The following is a 17,351-nucleotide window of genomic DNA, read 5'->3' on the forward strand; positions in this document are numbered from 1 at the left end:
GTGGAGCAGAGGGCATAGGCTGTTGAAGGGGCCGAGCAGCAACGGCGGCGTAGGTAAGCGGCGCAGTGACGGGCGGTTGTTGGAACATGGGTGGGAGAGCCTCAGCAACTTGCGTCCGAATGGCTTGTTGAATGCCCGGAGCCAGAGGATGCGCCGGCTCGTGAGTGAGCGGCAGTAAGGACAGCTGGCGTGCGATTTCTTCACGGATGAAGTCTTTGATCGTGGGCTGGAGAGTCGGCTGAGCGGCCGGAGGGACAGCTAGCTGCAAGCTGGAGAGCGTGTCGGGGGTCGGGAGGGCCTGACGGGCGATCGCGCGCTGCCTGCGCAATTCGTCGAAACTCTGACAGAGTGAAACTAGCGCAGCGACTGTGGTGGGATTCCGCGCGAGCAGCAGCTGGAAGGCGCCGTCCTCGATGCCCTTCAAGATGTGGTTGATTTTGGCCTCCTCAGGCATAGCGGGGTCGACGCGGGTGCACAGATGGAGGACATCCTCGATGTAACCCGTGTAGGTCTCACCCGGTTGTTGTGCACGCTGACGCAAGCGCTGCTCGGCGAGAAGCTTGCGAGCCGCAGGCCGTCCAAAGACGTCCTTGATAGCAGTCTTGAAAGCTGACCAAGATGGAAGCTCGGCCTCGTGGTTGTGATACCAGAGTTGGGCTATGTCGGCAAGGTAGAATTGCACATACCCAAGCTTCATTGGATCGTCCCATCTGTTGCTGGCGCCGACTTTGTCATACCTCGACAGCCACTCGTCCACGTCCGATTCACCGGAGCCCGAGAAGATGGGGGGGTCCCGCTGAGGATACACGGCGCCACAAGTGACGTGGACAGCCGAAGGGCCAGGCTGGGAAGGAGTCTCGGTGGCCATGTTGGTATCACGAAGGGGGGGAAGCTTACGGGAGCGAAGATCCAGGGTCGTAGGGGAAACCCACGTACCTCCACCAAATGTCACGTGATTTATTCACGTACAAACTGCGAGAACGCCGTGGAACGTCGAGGGCCAAGATCCAGGTAAGCGCAAGCTCGGGGCGCGTGGCTGTCGCTCGCACTGTGGCTTGCTTTCTTCGCTCTTCGTCGTCGTCACGTACTCTTCACTACAATATATATATATATATATATATATATATATATATATATATATATATATATATATATATATATATATATATATATATATATATATATATATATCCGGAACATGACAGCGACGGCTAAAAGCCCGCCGAGAGTGTGCATATAATTGATATCGCAATAATAAGTTTTATTGGGCTTAGATTTTTACTTCTGTTGCTGGTGGCGTAGACACGGGATGTCAGATGATGCTTATCGAGAAATAATGTCGTAGCGAGTGCAAAACTGTTGAATACTGCCGCTCGCTAAATCGACCACCTGTGTAGCATTACAATGTCACCGTGGTCTGATTGGTCGAAAGCTTCGGTCCGGCTGTTTTGACTGTGGCGTCACATGTGGCAAAACAACCAGATACACACGCAGCTCTGCATCATACAACACCCCCTACCCCAGCCGCACACACATCGCACACAGATAGCGCACACAAGCGACACGGGATGCTCATTACTGAGCTCAACAAAAAAATAGTCTCTCGAAGGCTTCCGTTAAACGTTGAACAAATTATACTACCATACAAGCTCGTTAACTTGACAGTCGTTAATTCGGAATATCGGATAATTCGGACGCGTTCTGTGGTCCCGGACAGAGTATGCATTGTTTAATGGCATCAAGCTCTCGTTCGCAACCCGGTTAATTCGGACGATCCTCGGAGCTCGCCGAGCGCGAAGTGCCGCAAATGTGCGGCGGAAATGAGCGAAGACGGCGTTCGCGGACAGCCGAAACGCCCGCGGGCTTTATAAAAGGCGTGGTCGCCATCCACGATGGAGTTGTTGGTACGTGATAGGGTACGGGTTCACAGCATGTTTCGGACTAAGACACGGGGTTCTTGCCGCGTTCACATAGGGAACAAAGTCGCAAACGACGAACATTGCGGCTTTTACGCTGGTTTTATGCAAATTAATTACTGGATTTACGTATTCCCCAAGAAAATGAAAGTGCAGCAATGCAATAGGCATTTATTGATTGTTGTCTTGATATTTTAGATAATTTGGCACTCTGTTAATTCGGACAGTTTTTCCCGTCCCATGAAAACAGAATGAAGGATCTTTTACTGTACAATGTCTTTTTTTTGTTTTGTTTTTTAGATAAACGAAAATGCGTTTTTCGAAACGCAGTGCGAAATAGTTAAACAACTCGTGCACTATGCCCACAGAGATAAAGAGAAAAAGACGCAAGGAAAGGCGGGGAGGTTAACCAGACGCACGTCCGGTTTGATCCATGTAGTGGGGGAATGGATAAAAGGGTGAAAAGAGAGACAGAAGAGAGAGATGAACAGAATATTGCGCACACATGGGGAGCACACCAAGTCTACAGGCGGTCGCACAGGCCCGTTGACCTAAAGTACTTCATTAGCTCTTTCACTGACCTCTGTGCCTTCGAGGTACGTGTACATGGTCCTAGAATCTTGGCTGCATAAAATGGTCTTCTGTCCACTTGGTTCAGAAGCATCCTGAGGGAGCATCGCTTGTTATCCTAGCGAGCGCGGCTGCACATGTCGTGTTCGATTGTCTCTTCGGTTCCGCAGGAATCGCATGTAGAGGTTTCCGCCGTTCCGATGCGAAACGAGTGCGCCTTTGTGAATGCAACACCCATCCAAAGGCGGCATAACAGCGCCACATCGTAGTGCTAAATTCGCGATGGTAGTTGTACCTTCAACGAAGGATTAAGTTCATGTAGATGACGCCTTGAGAAGCTAGGAGACGACCAAAAAGTACGTGTAAGAACCCGAGGCTAGGCTCAGAATTATCCATGTTACCTGACCGCTGCAGCGTCGTGCATACTTCTTAAATTTAGCACAGACTACGCGTGATATGAGTTTTGATACCTTGTACGTGCCGCATTCCGCTGGAGACAAAATCTGGAGCGAGAAATGCGCACTGATAACTTTCAGTTCACCGTGTTTTCATCGTAGCAATAGAGGTTTAAATGAATGAACGAATAAACTAATAACTTTTGTAGTAGTTATTGTTTTCCTCTGAGCATGGCTCAAAGCAGGACGAATGCGCCGATCTGGGATGATTAAGCGACGACAACGATGCACAGGATGCGGAAGCGATTCCCCATCTTGTTGTGGCTTTTCTAAATATTCTCTGCATAAAACGCACCTGTGTTTCCCTGCATCACGTCTCTACGGAAGTGCGGGCTCTGGACACACAAACGTTTAATCTGATGAATCATGACACGACCAAATAATAATATGACAAATAATTTACACTTGTGGTTCCTGATTGGTCTTTTCCTCGTCCCAATACTTTCTTTGCAGGAGGCAATCACCTACAACACCATTCAGAGCCTGCCCTACATGAACAGCGTCATTCAAGAGACCATGAGGCTTTACCCTCCGGCGTTCGCGTAAGTTGAAAATGGAATAAGTGCAAACGTTTACTTGATTACTCCGCATTCGAGTACAAGTCCTCGAACTGGAAGTAGACCCTGATCGTTTACTTACAAACCCTGCCTCACCTATCATAACCCCGAGTTGAAAACCACTTACATTATGTTATTCTCACACGTCATATATTATACAAAATCCACATTACGTATATAATTCCGAAATTTTGAAGAAGCAGGGGCTATTATGGCAGCGTTGAAATGTTCATTTAGCCTAAGGAAATGCGGTGTCATTAACAAAGATGTGTAGTGCAAGATAGACCCTCTGAAATCGTTGCGTTCGCAGGTGACAATATCTTTGCAAGCAAAGCATAATACACACCGGAGGCATATATTTCCAATTTTCCAGGGGGCCTTAGCTGTGCTTTGAGGGAGGCGCAGAACATTGATCGATATTGTGATCAACATTTGTAGGTCATTTACGGAAAGCTCATTTTAACAATATACTAGAAGTCTGGAATAAATTCTCGCTCGTGCTCCTCACGTTGTTTCGTCTTGCGTCCGCGACTTAATTTTTCGGAATAAATTTTTTAGTTGCCATGCCAGAGCCACTATTCTTGTAGTTTGTCCTCCCGTACAATAAATTCAGCCGGTATAATTGGGGATTTTAAGATTTTAGCAGGGTTCAACATGAAATGTGCTTCATAAAGGCCCTTTCGTACATGTACTTCAATGTTTTCAATGCAAATACACATTTCTAAGAACCATTGCCATCAATTTCAATGATTAAATTTGCCTTATGTAAGATGCTGCGATATACACCTGAAACGTCGCTTGCTCTTGTATTCTCACGCAAATTACTGCCTTGATTTTGTAAATGTGCTGCGTAGTCATCATCAGCCTGTCTACACCCACTGCAGGGCAAAGGCCTCTCCCATGTTCCGCCAGTCAACCCGGTCCCGTGCTTTCTGCTGCCACGTTATACCTACAAACTTCTTAATGTCATCAACCCACCTAATTTTCTGTCTCCCCCTCACGCGTTTGCCATCTCTTGGAATCCAGTCAGTTACCCTTAATGACCACCGGTTATCCTGCCGACGTGCTACGTGCCCGGCCCATATCCATTTCATCTTCTTGATTTCAACTATGATATCCTTAACCCCCGTTTCTTCCCTGACCCACTCTGCTCTCTTCCTGTCTCTTAAGGTTACACCTATCATTTTCCTTTCCATCGCTCGCTGCGTCGTCCTCAATTTAAGTTGAACCCTCTTTGTAAGTCTCCAGGTTTCTGCTCCGTAGGTAAGTACCGGTAAGATGCAGCTGTTATATACCTTCCTCTTGAGGGATAGTGGCAGACTACCATTCATGATTTGATAATGCTTGCCGAATAAGCCCCATCCCATCCTTATTCTTCTAGTTATTTCACTCTCATGGTTCGGCTCCGCGGTTACTACCTGTCCTAAGTAGACGTACTCCTTTACAACTTCCAGTGTGTCGCCCCCTATTGCAAAGCGCTGTTCTCTGCCAAGATTGTTCCACATTACTTTAGTTGTATGCATATTAATTTTCAGACCTACTCTTCTACTTTCCGCGTCCAGTTCAGTAATCATGAGTTGTAATTCGTCTCACGTGTTACTCAGCAATGCAATGTCATCAGCGAACCGCAGGTTACTGAGATACTCTCCATTAACTCTTATCCCTAATTGTTCCCAATCTGCGTAGTATGTGACGCTAATACGTTAACCATATGTTGAAAGATATGTATAGATATTTTTCTACATAGTTATCTACCTATCTAGTTGCCTGGTTGCTTGATAAACAGAATGTGCTAAGAACAGTAAACTGAATCCTGTCTTCAACACTTGCAACAAATGTATTTTTAGGGGCGAAGCTCCTCAGGGTGTGGGCCTGTCCCTCCTTTGTAGTATGTAGTAGTAGGTAGCCACGCATAGTGGGATGTATCAACTCCATGTGATAAAGATGACGATGACGACTGATGACCATGAAGAATAAGCGCGTTCCAGTATAGTGGAATGTACCCACTACACGTGATAACGATGACGATGTCGCTGATGACCATGAAAGTATAAGCGCGTTCCATGACGATGACGACTGATGACCACGCAGAATAAGCGCGTTCCAGTATAGTGGAATGTACCCACTACACGTGATAACGATGACTATGAAGCTGATGACCATGAAGTATAAGCACGTTCCAGAACACACATTCTCTTCCTGCCATGGATGAAAACGATCGTGAACGCGCTCTCGCCCTCGAAAGGCAAAGCGGCAAAGCCGACAACAAGCGTTCCCCTAAGCTTAACGTCATATATAAGGACCCCCGCGTTTGTGTGCCAGGTCTTTGTATGATGGTCGAGTGGGCAAAATTTACGGGGATTGACGGTTTACCAGATTACCTCCGGAGCTTCGCCCACTCATCATCATTCACTTCGTGGATATGGCGTGATTTCTTTCTTTCATATGAGGCATGCTACTAGCATCCCTCGCTCAATCACCTCCTTGTTTCTACCAAGAATGGCGATATTTGAATAAATTGATTGATTGATTGATTGATTGATTGATTGATTGATTGATTGATTGATTGATTGATTGATTGATTGATTGATCATCTTTCGCACTGATTTCTGGCGTGACTATAGGATCGTCACTCGTGAGGCAGTCGTCGACAAACAGTACGGCAAGTTTCGCATTCCCGCCGGCACTGCCATCATGGCGGCAGCAGAGTACATCCACAGGGACCCCCGGCACTGGGATAACCCTGACCAATTCGACCCAGAAAGGTTCGTGCTTAACAATTCACACTACAAATCGGTGCTTGTACAGTTCGAGAAAATGACAGGCTTTCCCTGCTCTCGAATTGTGGCCGTCGATGTGGCTGCCCATCGCACAAGTGCATAATCTTTTCCTTTGCTGATCGTGGTGGCAGAGAACCGCATGCAGCAGTACACAATTAAGGTTCGGATACTGTGACAATGAGAAAGACGGAATATTTGTTGAACATTTGTGGCTCTTCTTTTTGTGGTTGTGCGGATCGACACATGACTTCTATTACACATTACGCCATTAAAGCCACGGGGAAGCTTCACAATCAGCGACCGATGTCCCGGTACTGCTCCCGTTCGGTGCGACCCCGCACTTCAGGCCGAGTTGTGTTGTTGTGATAACAGAATGTTTGGTAATATATTTGAAAAAAAAAACACTGTTGTCTAGTCGCCATGTTGCTAGAAACTCACATATTGTGACTTGCGGACGGAACGCTGTTCATCAGACATATGTTCAAGGTGTCCTGGATCTCCGAACTAATGTCGATCCCAAACACCACGTTCCTAGAATCACCATACAAGAGCACTGCCGTTCCATTTCTTTCTTTTGAAAACTTTTGACATACTACCTGACAGATAATTACGAACTGGGGATGCTACCTTCCTAGAAAGTCTGTGCGTTTGACGATTGTTTGTTTTGTAACAAACAACTTGGCCACAAGGCACAGCTGTGAAAATGTTTACCTCGGCTTTAAGCGGTGAGGTAGGCTTGCAGCACTGCTCCATTATGTGTTCGTACGTGTCTTTGTTCCAATATGAAACGCTGGCAACTAATTCTTTTCTAAAGCACGAGATATGTGCGAGTGCTTGTCAAAGATGTCTAAACTGGTGCTCGGTTACAGCACTATCTTTGAAAATCTACAGAATGCCCTACAAATACTGTTACCTACCATAGATTCCTGCCTGAGAACAAGTCGAAGATCAACACCATGGCCATGCAGGCCTTCGGAAACGGCCCCCGCAACTGCATAGGGATGCGCTTCGCACACATGGAGCTGCGGTACACATTTGCTCACATACTGCAGAAGTACCGGCTGGAGAAGACTGAAAACAGCGAGAAGGTGAGATGGGAAACCGATAAGGAAGGAATAACCACACGCGTCACACCGGAGCACTACGGCGATCTCTCTGCTACACACAAATATAGTTCGTGGGAAACCGCACAAAATCACACGTACAGAAACTAACCGCTACTCCGAGCACCAAGCTTACATACATTCTGGAATAATGACTCCTCTCCAAGGCTATACTATCAGAATAAAGTTTTCTTCTGTCTCACTAGAGTCTGCAAAAACACAAAAAAATTACAGCATATACTGGTGTGTAAATCTGTCTACTAGCATTCACTTTTCTTGCGACTTCCATAGGATAAGGAACATGGGAAGGGGGCGGCTATACTTCAAGGCGCTACATCCTGTTTACATCCATGCGATGTGTAAAAATAATTGTAGCAGCATGACAACTCCGCCATTTTCATCAGCAAGGGCTTGTGTTGAGAATTTTAGGTGTAATGATATATTTGTTGGTGTTTAAGGTCCCAAAACCACGATATCATTATGGGGACGCCGTAGTGGAGGGCTCCAGAAATTTTGACCACCTCAGGTTCTTCAACGTGCACCTAAATGTAACACCGCGGACCTCAAGCATTTTCGCTTCTATCGAATATGCGGCTGCCACGCCCGGGGTTCGATCGCGCGACCTCCAGGTCAGCAGTCGAGCGCCATAACCACTAGACCACCGGGGCGGGTAGAATGTTAGGCGTGATTTCAGGCATAGTGATCCCCGTTTGTCCCTGTAGTTTCGTGTGTTTCCGTGTCTTGTATGTATTAACGCTTGTGCGGGCTGCAGTATTTTTTCGTGCTAATACATTTATAACGTCATTTTATGCATCTATTTTTTTTTTGCAAATGTAAACTTTTTCTCAACAGTAGAGTGGAGTACTATTTGGAGGCGTACCGCTTCCGGCCTGTCACATCACACCGCTTTTAACCTAACCTACCAACAGGCGCGTAGCCAGGATTTTTTTTCCGGAGCGGGGGGGGGGGGGGGGGGGGCAAGGCCTAATTGCTCGAAAAAAAGTCTTTCCATGGCAAAAAGAAAAAAAAAAGTTGCTCGGGAATATAGAAAGCTGGATGACTTTCGGGGGGGGGGGGGGGGGGGGGCTGGCACCTTTTCTTGCCTACGTGCCTGCCTACCTATCACTATAATGATGAAACGATTTATTTGGTTGGAATAACATAAACTCGTTCTTCATTGCAGGATCCACCAAACATCGATATGAATCCTCTCGTACTGAAGATCAAGAAGGGCGTCATAGTGAGGGCGGTGCCGCTAAAAGACCACGGCACTTCTACGAAGTGACATGCAACAGAGCATTCTTTGTACGCTGATAGTCGTACGTTGATAATTTTGGGGGGCCTAACTATTTATTCGACATCAAGATGGAACGACACCGGCGTCCTACGGGCGTCTAACGAAACCCCTCGGGAGGTACGAAAATGATGACGCCACGTGGGGGAGCTAACGAAGGTTTGCCTCATACAGGCCGTGATTGACTCGCGTGCGTTGCTGCTGCGTATCTGCTGCTGCTATACTATCCCTGGTACTTTATCAGTCAGGCGCGAGGGTATGTACGTGTGCTGATATAAGATTGGAAGGAGGAGTATCGAGGTTGAGCTTCGCGGGCGAGTCGTGTGGCGTGGTTACTTATTTTGTTTCAGAACAGATGTACTAAGCCGACCGAATTGGCACGACTGCATGGTTAAGCTAAAGCGCTCAGAAAAAGGGAACCTCGTCACGTCGTTTGTTCGCTCATTTCGTCCTCCTGCTTAAATCGGTGACTGCAATGCGGACATTTTTTACTCCCATATATAAACAGCCGTTACTCTTTTTAATGGACGCGCGTTATTAAAGGAATAATCAAACCGCTTTCGCCATTCAACGAAAAAATGTGCTCACCAACTGCTAGCTTGAAGCTGCGGATATACTAGTCAGCTTGACGTTCCCGGCATGCTGCTCCGTGCAACAATGAGCGACCTAATAAAGTTTATTTCAAAGTTGTTCACGAGAGTTTGTGATGTTGATATCCTGGACATAAACCAATAAGAGTCTGGCGATTTGTGTATCAACCAACGTAGTAAACAATGTCACCAAGATACGTACAGTCACTAAGCTCAGTCCATTGGTCTTCGAAACATCTTGCTGGCTCCTTCAATAGTAACAGCAGTTAAATTGGGGGGGGGGGGGGGGGGGGAGATCTTCGCAACAAATCGTACCACAACCATTTTTTTTTTCAATAGGCGATTCAATAATGGTGGTGGTCAGTCCACATTTCGTACAACAAAACTGTAAATGGGTAGGCGAAACCAAAATTCGACCGTCGTATGTTCGCAAGAACTCGTAGACAGTATATATGTTTGTGTGTGTGCGTATGAGTAGACCAGTGGTGAGTATTCGGCAAGCCTCAATACTCACCACTGATCCACTAAACATTATGAAGTCATCCGTGGGCAGAAACGTATGTGCCACACAAATTGGGGGCATATTCCACTACTCCCCACTGGTCCACTAGAAATGAAGAAGGTAACACACGGGCGGCAAACACCAATTAAGATTTCTGGGCAGACGTAACCAGTAATTGAGAAACACTTTATTAAACCGTCGAGATTAAGCCGATTATAAGCACCGGAGCCGTACGCTTCAGCTCGCTGGTTGACCATCTGTACGGAGAGCTTTTATGTGAGTAAGCGCCGTAGTGTGAGCCATGTTTTAAAGCGAAACGATGCTACTACTGCAACAAAAGTCGGTATCTCACGTGCTGTTTTTACAGAGACAAAGCGATCGTACAAATAGACGCTCATCTCCCGAGACGTCTTAGACTGCCCTGACTTTTCCAAGAAGTTCACCGCGTGTGTATTTTATGAGGATTCGCGATTCATGCAAGAGCACCACAGGAGCAGTTCATAGTCTAGGTGAATGTAAAAAAGCAAAAAGAATGCACCGTGTGCTGCAGCTTGTCACACAACCAGATTATGACTCGCGGACAAGAGAACGTGTAATGTATTAGTTTCAAGTTTTTTTTTTTTTCAGCAGAAAGAATCATATACCTAGTCACTGTCCAAGGTGTAAACTCCGCGAAGTAGGAGACCATTGTAATGGAATCATCAGTCCTGCTACTCAATTCCTGTTGTACCCCTTAACTACGTTACGTTTAACGGGTAGCAAGACCGATATGCTAAGAAGTCACCATAATCATAATCATCATTATCATGCTGTATTGACCTCCTAGGCGACTGCTTTAGAGGAATGCAAGAGGAGATGGCAAGTCCTGATGCTGGGCGTATTATCAGCAAAGGCCACAAAACCATGTATAAGGGACATGATTAAAAAAAGCTTTGGGAATAAGGTGTTCTGCCAGCATGCCTGGCTTTTGTTATTGCCCGTCGTGGCCACTGGCCGTATCCTTAGTCGATGAGTACAGTGCGGTACTTGGTATTATTCATATATCGTACCGCCCAGTGCGACGCACCAGTGAGACCCGATTCCTGCATGATATCTCAGCCATTCAATGCGTACTTCAATAAATGCCTGACAAACGGCCCATCAGGAGACCAGGTGATACCGCTAAGAAACTTACAAAAGAGATGTGATGTGCTTTTGTAGCTGCGGGATAAAGAACACCTGTAATGAAACATGGAAAAAAAGCCCTGTGGAACATAAATACATTGCGATAGGATGGAAAAATGAGCTAGTTTTGAGGACTGAGCCGGTCGGTCTGACCTACTTAAAGGCGCTTGAGCGCTCTTAAGAATGCTTGAGCGCTTTTAAGCCGGCAAAAAGAAGCGACAAAGCTGCTTCTTCTTTTGGCCGGCTCGGCTGTTTCCTTCTTTTCCTTATGGCACTGTAGCAGTTCAAGAAGTGCTAGTTGATAGAGCCATTAACATAAATACTTTGTAATAAAGTCTGCCACTACGACTTGCGTGGTTTCGGAAACAGCGCAGAAAACATCGAAATCAAAGAGAAGCAGCAGACACGACAATACACGCGCGCTACGTGGACGGCTGCACGCGTTGACAATTTCGGAACAGCTTGCTCCATGACCACCTTATCGCCAGTTCGCCGCCGTGGTCACCGTCGAGGGCAGCGCATTCTCCAGGGTGGGCTCTCGTGCGAGTGCATGCGCCCTCTGTTGCACTGGCTACACCGCGTCCACTTCAACTGAAGCTCTGGTAAACATTCACTCTATTATCCTCGTGGGAGACCGGTGGCGGAGCTGCCAATGGTGCACCGACAGCAGGTTTGCAGAGATTTGCTGTCTGCTACGCAACGGCTGGAATAGGGAAATTTTCATTCGCTTTTGTCCCGCTCTGACTGCGGGCTTGCGCCTATAGTCGGTGAAGACCTAAGAATAAATGTATGCCCCGCGTACAGCCATCGTAGTCCCACGCAAGATAGGCTTACACAGATGCTTCGTCCCATCACGCTCGCTTATTATCGTGACGTCAAGCATTTCTGACTGTTTAAGATACTGGAACTTTGCCATGCAGATAAACGTTTGTGTCGCTGGTTCCATACAAAAAACGTGAACGTCGCGACAAATTTTAGCGAAAATCTTGGCATCAGTGCTCAGCCAAAGATGATGTTTTATTGCGATTGAAATGATATGGACATCCGCAGCGCACTTTTGCGGTCGGCACCGGTGCCACCGTGAGGTTCCGTTTAATGTCCAAATGGATCACATCGCCCCGCGCGTGCGAGTGAAAGCGTGAGAGTGAAAGCGTACGGCAGCTGCAGGCTATCACTGTTCAAGCGGAGGACACGAAACGAGCCGGCAGTTTGTCGGGTGAAAGACTCATGGGAGGGTGCCGGAGGGGGAACTGCGTATCTCCGGCATGAAATCCGTACTTTGACCGGCCGGGCATGGGCCCCGCGGTCACGCGCGCCGTAACCTCGCAGGGTAGCAGACAGCTCATGCCTTTGTACAGGTTGCGTTCCCACCACAAAGTTTTGCGATGAAGCCACATACAGCACGAAGGTCGCCTCGCTCGATGCAGTGACCGCTTTTCCTTATGCAAGCGTTTTGTTCAGCTGCGCCAGGTCGATGCTAAAGGAATGAGCTGCTAGCCCTACATTGTATAACATTCGAATTCGTGGCTATCGCATCTATTGCTTCGCCCTTGCGGCGAAACTGGCTTTTGTAGCGTTAGCTACACTTGCCTAGCCGGAGCAGGTTTCGCGTGAGGCATCATGAGCCGTGCTGCGCATGCGCGAGGATGAGTGCGGAGCCGGCATCTCACGCGCTCTCCGCCATCGCCGCGCGCAGCTCGCCACGGCTGGTGGCGGAGAGCGGGAGGAGTGGCGTCGTATCCGGGCAGACAGATTGGCGCCGGCGCGCGCGACTCGTCGCTGCTGCTCTGCGCATTCGAGAAGGGTGACGTCGTAGCCATGGCGCGCGCAGCTATTCGCCTTCGCTGTGCAGTCGCCGTCTGACAATGCGCTGGTGCCGCTTGATAGCGCCTCTGACTGGCGTTTGCAGGCGGGTAACGCCGTGGAGAAGGAGAGCGCAAATGCTGCTCAACGGCGCAGAAGGGCCGAGAAGCTTATGTCATCGGATCCCGAAGTAGTTGCCTGGCAATTAGCGGTTCAGCGTACGAAGAATGAACAGAGGAAGGCTAAACGTGCTGCGGAGACACTGGAGGAAAAGGAGGAACGTCTAGCAAAGCGGCGTCGCCAGGATGCTGAGCGACGTGCCCGACCACCTCTGCAGCATCAACAACAAGACGCCGTCGATGACGTCAAGGCTCGCCGATCGACTGCCTATACTGTGAAACTTAGCGAAAGCGCCAGTGCGACTCGGACCTTCGAGACGGACTTTGTAAACAATCCGTTTGGATACGTGTGCGACGTGTGTGAAAGACTATGGCACATGAAAGACTTGACGCCGCTAAGTAGTGCCATGCGTGAAACGTTGAGTTTAGTGGCGGCGCCTGAGTGGGGTGAAACCGTGGCGCGGGTTTGTACAACGTACAAGAACTTTCTCGTTAAGCAGAACATTCCGCTCTTTAGCGTTACCAATGGCTACCGTTACCCGGCCATGCCGCCAGGTCTACCGGTTCTGAACGATGTCGCCGAATGTGTGTCATTGGAGCAGCAGTAAGCATGACAATCAAGCTAATCCTAGACAATCTGGAAAGCTCAGAATAATAAGCTGAAACTTTGTTAACGCAACGTATATCCTGGCATAGCCGAGCTAAGCCACTGCTATTTTTTTATTCAGAAACGGCCAACTTACATCTTCCAATATACTTGGTATTGATAGTAGAGGGAAATTATTTGCTCTTCGAGCAACAACCACAACAACATGGTACGACTATTTCACGGAGGTAAAGAACAGGTGAACCACAGTTTTGTTGGCGGAGCAATTTATTCTGAAGTTGTAACGACTATATTTACTTCTTGCTTATGATGCTAGCTTTATAAATACCAGCTTCACGTAGACCACTAATGTTGAATATTTAATGAACCTTCCTTCAATATAACTAATGGCATCACGGCTAATGACACAATCTCGTTGCTATCATAACATAGAGCGCCGAGTGAGCACATGGGAGTCAACGTGGCTTTGAAAACTAAGCGCGATCTCTGCTCCATTTTACAATGGTGCACGTCGACTGAGCGGCATTATACGAATCACGTACTGCTAAAAAAAATTACACCATCTCCCGCTAAAGGGGACCATGAGGCGATGCGAAGCCGGAGCACTTGCAAGATCGCCTTCCGTTGGCGTTCGCTGGGTATGCTACCGATCTCGCGTCGTGGAACGCGAAGAGGAACACTACGCGCGTCGTGTCTTCCATCTAGCCTGGCCGTTAATTCTAACAAGGCATGCGGGGAACGTCGACAGGCGCGCGCGAGAGAGGCAGCGTAGGAGAGGAGAGAGAGGAGGAGGGGACGCGCATGCGCTGGCCCTCATCGCGGCGCTGCGCAAGAGAGAATTTCGGCATGTCGAGCCCGCATTTCAGAGGAGCCAACGGGGGCAAGCGCTCGACTGAACGCGCGCAGCCAGCGCAGCGCTCTGCCATTTGAAGGAGAGTAGACTAGAGGAGGAGAGTAGCGTATGCGCCGTGAGAGCAGAAGCGAGAACACAGGAGAATATATAGGTGATTCTGTTCCGAAATAAGAAGTGGGGTTTGGTGTGCACGATAACTGTCTCTCGAAGAGGACACCTCAACCGGTACACACACGGGGAAAGGGGATGAAAAGGAGACAGAGAGAAGACACAAAAGGAGGGCTTGCGGGAAGGTAGGACGAGGGTTGAACTATACTACATGGCGTGTTGGGTTTAAAGCCGCTCGCCGAGGCCGGCAGTGTCGATGAAGGAGAGAAGGGCGGCAAGGGCGTTACGGCGACGATCGCTGCAGCCGGTGGGAAAGAGGATGTCCTCGAGGGTCTCACAGGGCAGGCCGAGAAGGCGGTAGCGGGTGGCTAGCTGCTTCCTTGCACAGGCAGATGTGGGGCACTCGCACAGCAGGTGAAAAAGTGTTTCAACAGCGCCGCAGTCGATGTAAGCTGACGAAGGAGCTCCCCGCAGCCGTTGTTTTCGTTCCCCCGTCCATGCCGAGCCAGCCCGCAGGGAAAAGAGGGGAGCGCGCTCTCTCCGGGAGAAACCAGCCATGGGGAGAGGAGGAGGGGGGCGTCCATCGGCGACCCGCTCGTCTGGGTGGTCGCGCTGCAATTTTCGCCGAAAGTTACACCGCGCGGAATCGAAAGAGTTGGCGTATGGTGTCACTGGAGTCGCGGGAGAATGCGCCTGTTTAGCCAGATCGTCGGCAGCCTCATCTCCCGCGATGCCAACATGGGAGGGAAGCCACTGGAGTACAACATCGCAGCCGTGCTCCTGAACCGACCTCAGGCTGTGCGCAACACGCTGTGAAAGTGGCGCGTTCCTCCTTCATGAGCTGTCGCAGAGCTGTCCTTGAGTCACAATAAATCGCAGCGTTCTTGATGGTAGGTGTCTCACGAAGGAGGGGAGGTCAGCAGCCAGCTGCAAGCCAACGAGTTATGCAGTAGTCGAGGAGGCACAGAAGCTGAGGCGGCACTGCAGGGCTTTGCCGAGCTCAGGGGCAATGCAGGCGGCCGCAGCTGAACGGTCTCGTAGCACAGAGCCATCAGAATAGACTTGTGTTCTGCCGGCTAGGTCGTCGTGCATCCTGGCCGCAGCCTCCTGAGCGATGGCACAGTGTGGTGTGTTGCGCTTTGAACGTATGCCCGGCAGTTCAAAGTAAACACACAGGGGCGCTCGCCGGTGTGGTGGGAGCCAGCGCGCACACGGGGCAGGCTCGTCGACAACAAGACTGTCGTAAAGGTCGATGATTCGACCGACTTGAGTGTTTGGGACAGCACGAAGTCGGGCGAGCAGAGGACCGGCGCCGGGTGCAGGATGTAGGCGCTCCACATGACACAGGGCGCGCAGATCCGCTGTAAGCGACGCAGGCCACGTGCGAGTTTCCGCCAGAGTCTCGGCCACACGAGTATGACGAGGGATGCCGTGGCACATTCGGATCACTCGCCGATGATCCCTGTAGATTGCACGCCACTGTGGGGCCTGAAGGGTGCAGAGAGGGAGAGCGTAGTGCACAACGGAAAGGGCCATTGCTTCGTATATGGTGCACGCAAAGGCGGGAGGGCATCTGTTGCCGCGAACAAGGAGTCGACGGACACAAGACTCAACGCGGCAAGCATCCTGCCGAATTCGCCGCACCGCGGGGAACCACCGTAGACGATTGTCAATGGTTAGCCCGAGGTATCGGACACTCGTTTGCCAAGAGATACTCACACAGTCGTGCTGAAGGCACGGGAGGTGGCGGCGGGCTGCAGCACGAGGGTGAACAACGAGGGCCTCGATTTTCGTTGCCGAAATTGTGAGGCCTATGTCACTGATAGTGTTCGCCACGCACTGCAGAGCCATCTGCATCCGCCCGTGGACCTCAGAGCACCTCAGGGCAGGACCGCGCACGTAGAGGGCGATGTCGTCCGCGTAAATAACAGCGCGCACTGGGAGAATCGCCGTTTCAGGGAGGCACTTCACAAGTGGTGCAAGCACCAAGTTGAAAAGAAATGGGCTGAGAACACTGCCCTGCGGCACACCAGTGTTGTTGGAACGCGGTGAACTGGTCGCCCCTCCAACGCGCACGGTAAACGTCCGGTCTGCAAGGAAGGCCCGAACATAATCGAGAAGCCTGCCCTCGACGCCCAGGGAGCGCACAGCACCGACGATGGAAGCGTGGGGCAGCGAGTCGAACGCCGACTGGACATCGAGAAGCAAGAGGATGGCCATCTCCTTGTGGAGAGCCTGCTCAAGTGTGCTGACGACGTCTGCCAGGCAATCGGCCGTCGCACGATGCTGTCGGAAACCGCACTGCTCGGGGGCGAAGACATTGCGCGCTTCCGCAATCCAGTGCAGTCGATGAAGGGCCATTTCCTCCATTGTTTTCCCAGCCACTGAGGTGAGAGAAATGGGCCGATATGATTTGATCGCACGGGACGACTTGCCTCGCTTGAGGGCTGGGATGACAGTTGCCGTGCGCCACTGGTCAGGAAGGGATCCACTTGCGAACACCCGGTTGTAGGCCTCCAACAGGATGGGGCTCTTGGAAGCGTCGAGATTACGCAAGAGATGATGGGTTATTCCGTCCGGGCCAGGTGCGCTGCGTTTTCTCTTTCGCAGGAGAACGTGCTCGAGCTCGAAGAAAGTGAAATCCTCCTCGCAGAGCGAGCGGATGTCTGCCGCGAGATTCGGCTCAGGGGGAGGTAGGGGTGGTGCAGTGTAGCTCGCGGCGCGCACAGCTGCGCCCGTGGCAGCGGCCGCAGCAGGCACGAAGGAGGAGGCAATCAGTTCGGCAAGGTCCATTTCCGAAATGCCACGCCCCACAGCGATGGCCAGCACAGGGTAGCGTGGAACCTTGCGGTTAAGCATCGCTCGAATTATGCGCCAGCCGCGGCCACGGCGACGTGGGTCTCTTAGTGACGGGCAGACTCCCGTCCAGC

General features: G+C 50.0%; 1 protein-coding gene across 1 annotated transcript in view; it reads left to right on the top strand.

The window, feature by feature from the left end:
* The window catches only part of LOC119395915 (thromboxane-A synthase), a 162,599-nt gene extending 153,232 nt beyond the window's left edge, over positions 1–9,367 (top strand). Inside the window, exons 12-15 of the mRNA XM_049416815.1 lie at positions 3,395–3,483; positions 6,123–6,263; positions 7,201–7,366; positions 8,565–9,367. Of these exons, the coding sequence (XP_049272772.1) occupies positions 3,395–3,483; positions 6,123–6,263; positions 7,201–7,366; positions 8,565–8,666 (498 nt within the window). The 3' untranslated portion in view covers positions 8,667–9,367. The remainder of the gene's footprint in view (positions 1–3,394; positions 3,484–6,122; positions 6,264–7,200; positions 7,367–8,564) is intronic.
* Positions 9,368–17,351: the final 7,984 nt, after the last annotated feature.

This window comes from Rhipicephalus sanguineus, chromosome 6, assembly GCF_013339695.2.
Source record: "Rhipicephalus sanguineus isolate Rsan-2018 chromosome 6, BIME_Rsan_1.4, whole genome shotgun sequence".
Classification (NCBI taxonomy): domain Eukaryota; kingdom Metazoa; phylum Arthropoda; class Arachnida; order Ixodida; family Ixodidae; genus Rhipicephalus; species Rhipicephalus sanguineus.